This window comes from Schistocerca nitens, chromosome 4 (assembly GCF_023898315.1).
Source record: "Schistocerca nitens isolate TAMUIC-IGC-003100 chromosome 4, iqSchNite1.1, whole genome shotgun sequence".
Lineage (NCBI taxonomy): Eukaryota > Metazoa > Arthropoda > Insecta > Orthoptera > Acrididae > Schistocerca > Schistocerca nitens.
Genome location: NC_064617.1, coordinates 577,978,569 through 577,984,686, shown reverse-complemented (window position 1 = coordinate 577,984,686; position 6,118 = coordinate 577,978,569). Strand labels below are relative to the sequence as shown.

At 41.4% G+C, this 6,118-nt stretch overlaps 1 protein-coding gene across 1 annotated transcript in view; it reads right to left on the bottom strand.

Annotated features, from left to right (window-relative positions):
• Positions 1–268: 268 nt before the first annotated feature.
• Positions 269–6,118, bottom strand: part of LOC126252448 (pickpocket protein 28-like) — a 203,007-nt gene continuing 197,157 nt past the window's right edge. Inside the window, exon 11 of the mRNA XM_049953342.1 lies at positions 269–480. Coding sequence (XP_049809299.1) covers positions 278–480 — 203 coding nt within the window. The 3' untranslated portion in view covers positions 269–277. The remainder of the gene's footprint in view (positions 481–6,118) is intronic.

The following is a 6,118-nucleotide window of genomic DNA, read 5'->3' as shown; positions in this document are numbered from 1 at the left end:
AATGTGTTATGAAGTTTATTCACAATGTATCCAAAATACAACCATGTATCATACCAGACAATGGTGGGTGTTCTTGAATCAAATTTATCTTGTCCATCCTTCGCTGTCCACCAGCGAATACTGTTATAAAATGGTTTCTGCTCGTTTTCTTTACATGGTTGTTTGTACAACACTGCATCGTGTATGAAACACCAGTGCATCAAGAAATGAAATAGTTGCTCGCCATAAACTTAACATTTATTACATTATTTTACAATGAGAGGCACTATTCAGTGGTCTATTTCATGAAGGGATACGGCGCTACTGTCTTTTTGTATGGCCGCACTTCGAAGTGTCTGCCGTCGGCACCGGCGTCGCCATGGCCGCCGTGGCTCGCACGAAAGGCGACGCACCAGAGCCGCAGCGTCAGGAAGTACACCGCCTCTGCGACGCTCATGAAGCTGAAGCCCATGAACAGCCCCAGGAGGCCTCCCGTGTTCGCTGGAACACAGAGGCAGCTGTTGGTAGCAGTCGCCGTGGCATCAGTGATACTAAGCAAAGTCTTTACAACCGGATACTGCGTTGCCACATCCCACACATGACGTCTTCTCAGAAGAAAAGCCAATATGCTACATCGTCAACGTTGGGGCTTGCTGGCTAGGCCCGCACACCCACCGTCGTCGCGACTGCACAGATATCGCTTTGCCGTCCCCCACCCCTACCACCTGCAGCGGAGCTGATCTCAAAAGTTTGTATATATATTGTCCCGGCTAGTTAAGAACCATTCCCTGCCGTGTGGGTCTGGCATAAAACATCTCTGAATCACGTTGTGAATCTAGTCGTGTGAACTAGCAGTTGAAACTAGATCACGTTTTTCCAGAGATATTTCATACACTTTCAATCACAACGGATCCAAAGACAGTTTTTTTTATTACTCTGGAGTAAGATATCAGCTGAGTTCCAGTCTATTTTTACTAATTTGTTTCCCTGAGTAATTTGATTTAGTTACTTTAGCAGTCTGTATGCCTTTGTTGAATCCTATTAAATGTGTTTGTAAAAAGGATTATCATCTTCCTTCAATAACCCTTGAATGTTCACAGGTATTATTGTCTATGTACTACCTGATTATGGAATTTAGTAAATACTGGGAATGTCTCGTATATTTCTGTTTTATTGACACAATTAATTTCTTAAATTAATGAGAGATGGCACTGGGGGATCAATGAAAGGAGAGCTGATCCTAGTGTGTATTGTTTCGGTATGATAACAGTCAGTCATTACTACGTTCCTTCGTGTACCTATCACCAAAGATATGCTTTCCCATGAAACTGTCCTTTGCCAGTATAAATATGTATCTGGGTCTTACAATGTCTAAGCTTCTCACTTCTCACGACACGATATTAATTATGAGTTCGAATCCTTTCAATGTCTGTTCAGTACAAGTTCAGTCTTTTAACGGGCACTATTTTCACTTCTCGGTTATTAGCGGAATCACCTTGACAACGAGCGCAAAGATACTATTGTAATAAGGTCCAAACTATTTTCTGTCCCAATACTGTTTAATAATTCACATACAGCGAATAAAGTCCTAATTCAACATAAAAGTTTCCGTCTTGTCAATAAATCTCTTCACAATCGTAAGTATGCGATCGTAGCGTTTCGTTTAACACGTACAATCACAATTCACTTGAATATCAATGTTCATACAGTCAATCACCTCTAATTTACTTCGTCTCTGAATTTATCCCAAAATAATCTGTTCTCCACCACTCCAATGTCTAATCCAGTTCTAAGAATGCAATTTAATTAGGCTTCTAATCCCAAAATCCCGACTACCACGGAAGAACTGCGAACACAGTCACCACCGCTGAAAACAAATCTAAAGAGACCTAACAATGCTGCGCATTGGTTTATATATTACATTCAAAACAAAACGCAGCTCAGTTATGTCTTCTTTGGATTCGCTTTGTACTGCTTTGCTTTACTCTATTTCGAATATCTCTTTGTAAAATTTTAACTAACTGTTATTTCTAAATACTACTGCCGTTTTTTGGCTCTTAGAACATTTCGTATTACAGAATTTAATCTAATGCTCGTTTCTGTATAACCACTCTCTAAAGAGCGGTTACATGGCATACATGATATCAGACATCAGGCATGTCGTCGAAACATTGTGCTAAGTAGGCATTATCTTCCTGCAACATACTCGAAAAGGCATCAGAAAATATATGCCCCATGAAAACATTAGAAGATCAATCATGTACACTCTTTGACATAAAACTTGACCGGCGGCCGGCCGCTTCAGAGGCTAAGTCCGCGCCGATCGCGACATGGGACAAAAAAACTGGCCAACTCGCTAATTCTCTAAGTCCGGTTATCTGCACAATCTGGCAACACTGTAGACTGCGGCACTTCCTGGAGGAAAACTTGTCCCATGATAGAGAAACTCTAGGCCGATTACGCCTGTGGTCTAGCGGTAGCGTGCGTTGTTTCTGTTCATAATGTCAGTGGATCGAGAGCAGCTGGCATAAAATATTTTTATAGCCTCTTCTGTCTGAATGCTGAAGACGTGAATGTAATGGTAGCGCAGATTCAATCTATTTCGCTTTGTGACACACCGATATCAAAATTTTATCCAGTAACGATTTTGCGGCAGATTTCCTGCAGACTGTCCTCCTCTGGACGCCGTATGCGGTAAAGCTCCGGGATCCATTTGCTGGCTACTGGCAGCGGCCGTGGCGACAGCAGCGGCGCTGCTCTCCCCCGTTCTTTATCGAAAGCGCCTGCTACCGCTCATCGCTTTTGATGATTTAAAACGCTTTATTATTAAATGTTGCTCCACAGAAAATTTCTACAATTTCCATTCACGCTCAAAAGTAACGGAGACAGACGCCCTGATTAGAAGGCGGGTATTATATTACATTAATCGGCAAGAGCTGAGCATGGCCCGAAATTAATTTTATAGGCTGGGACGAAATTAAACCACCTCACTACATTCGATGAATTTATAAATGCTTCATACCTCGTTTCTTTTCCTTTCAAACTCAATTATTTGTGCAACTTTTGGTCAATGTTTGGATGTTTTCGTCAAGCCAGAGTGAGCGTCTGTGGTGTAAAGTGTATTACAGTTCTTGTTTCATTCCTTATGGTAAGTCTATGCGATAAACTGTGTGAATACCTTGCAATGCATGCTCTGTAGCAGTGCAGGAACACTGCACATTTGGAGTTCCATGTATGGGTTCATGAAGTATTTATTGTTGATCGGAAGTGATAGTTAAGGTCATCAGATTTAAACCAGAAAAATTTGTCGTTTTGAAGGTTTCAGAGAACGGAAAGGAATTGCTAACGCCGGTGTTAGAAAACGTCTACAGTTAAATGCTATTGCAAAAATTAAGAAGGGAACTATATTAATGATCATGTGCACTTCATAAACAACCTTCTGACATGTTAGACCTATATGACGAACAAAGCTCAAATTTATATCGTTGACAGTCGGTTTGAATCTTTTCAGGGTCTATTTTACAGTGAAGCACCTTGGAATTTGCAAAGCAGAAATCCATGATATTAACTTAATTTACTAAGTCGAAATCGGACGAAGATTGATGTTTAAAGGCATTCTTCAGATTTCGCATAAGAAATTTTTACTAGCAGTTTGCAACTCCATTAATTAAAATGGAAAATAAAAGGTTGTAGTCAGCGGCTTCTACCGTGATTCGAACTGCTATGTCTTATAGTACAAGCACTGCAACGCACAAGGGAACCTCTGAGCTAACGACACACTGGCGGCCAGAGGCGGAATATAGTCACTGCGATGTTGCCTGAGCCTCAAAACGCAACCTTTAACACACGAACAGAGGAGGTGGAGATTACTGTTTTAACGTCCCGTCGACAACGATGTCATTAGAGACGGAGCACAAGCTCGGATTAGGGAAGGATGGGGAAGGAAATCGGCCGTGCCCTTCCTAAGGAACCATCCCGGCATTTGCCTGAAGCGATTTAGGGAAATCATTGAAAACCTAAATCAGGATGGCCGGGCGCGGGATTGCACCGTCGTCCTCCCGAATGCACACACAAACAGGTGTTACTTATGTGAAGAACGCCGTTCTTGGAGTCCAGAAATTAAATATACTTTCTAATTGTGTCATCTTGCAGTGGATTATATCGTACGAGTCTTCGATGTGGAAAACGAATGTCAAGTGAATTTAGCGAAATAACGCCGACCTACACCCGGAAGTAAATGCACTATCAGAGTGTTGACAAATACTTGCTACGACGCTGCCATTTCTAGGCGCTCTGACGAGGCAGCTCTTCAGCGAAATGCTTGCCGTGATTCTCCGATACGGTTCTTCAGAGTGGAGACGCGCGCGCACGTTTGGTTTTTATGCGGCGTTCTCCCCTGATGGTTTCTGACGTCGCCTTGTGGGCTATGTATACATATGAGACATTCAATTATCATTAATCCAGAATCATACAAGTTTCAGCTTCCGGCGTGGAAGAAGGCTGTTGACGCCGACATTATATCATTTCAACGTAGGGAAAGCAAAACGGATCATTCAATGTTTCTCATTCAACATAAAGCATGTGAGATAATTTTCCGTAACGTTCATAATCATCTAAAAATACAAACGAAGTAAAAATACACCGGAAGCTTATTCGAATTGAATATAACGCTTTGCACCTCGATGTAGAATTTGTCCACTTGCAATCTTTTGCAGCATACACATAGAATGTCATGATTACCACGAGAATGAAGAAATATGTTGGTAAGGATGGAAGCAAGAAGAGACGCAGTCAACAAATATTCTATTCCTCATGGCATTCATTTCATTTGACACGTAAGAAGAGGTAAAGCGGGAATTTACTTTCGTTAACACGAAAGATATGCCGCACATATTGATAACGAGGAAGTCTGCGTCTTCATACGTTTCCTCCTTGAAATCTGTATGCTCTATTATATACTAAGTAGCCCGATCATTGTTTCAGTAATGTTACCCTCTTGTTTGACCCCGTAACGATGAACAGATTCCAAATGCATGTCTCCCTTCCTGGGTTGTTTTTTGTGTTTTATTGCTTGGAATTCCTGAAGCAGACCACTGTGCCTTCCCCCCTCGTGGGTTAGGTCTCAAAACTAAACCGCTTTGTATCCAATGGCATAATTTATTCAGACAGCATCAGCATAAGACTATCAAACAAAGCCTTCCATTTACAGTTGCAGCACTCTAACCAGCACTGACCAAAGTGTAATCCACGGTCATGGTCCTAAATTACCAGCTGTCTGCTACTGTGGCAAAGTCCGTACTACACTTTCGATTCCGCAGCACCATTTTATCTGGTAACACTGTGTAGTTGCACAGTTGTGCTACCAGGTCTGTCCTCACACTGTCAACTTTATGTATCTCACTTCTCCTGTAGCGTAGATCACGAGGAGCCGAAGTAAATGAGTGTATTCTGCATGACGTAACATTCAGTATTCCCTTCTTTCATAGCCACTCTTCATGTGCATCGATACCAAATAGGAATGCGAAAACTCTTGCGAGTGAGAGAATGACAATAACAATCGTAACAAGAACAAGCAAATAATGAATGATGTTTATTCCAACGCAGAACGAGAATGGCTTTAAATATAAAAATCTGTATCTATATCTATATCCATATCTATTGATCTTTGAGTTGGCACAATGCAAATATATTCTTAGCATTTAGTTACTGAATTTAGTTCTGGATGTTTGCAGAGAAAAGGAAAAGTCGGTACTTCTCGCTAGTGTAATATAATGTGAACCAGCAACTACCCTTTCCTTAGAACACGACTCAAGCAGGTCCTCAAGTAGGTAGCAAGGCACTGCTGCATTCTGTTCCCTGACATTGCTCTGATGACGGTTAATGCAGATAGTTCCGATTATGAAATACAAAACGTATTGCAGGTTAGTTCCTAGGATAGTAACATTAAATTTGCGTTGTAGACGGCACATGAACGTGACGACTATCCATATTACTCATCAATATAAAAAGACAATATTTTGGGAATTTAGCAGGATTACTCAAAATGAATTCTGAAATTGGGTGACTGACTGCACAGGTGCTAAACGTCGTCAAGAGTATACGATGTCCTAATCGCATTAGGAATATGAAGATCGTCTTC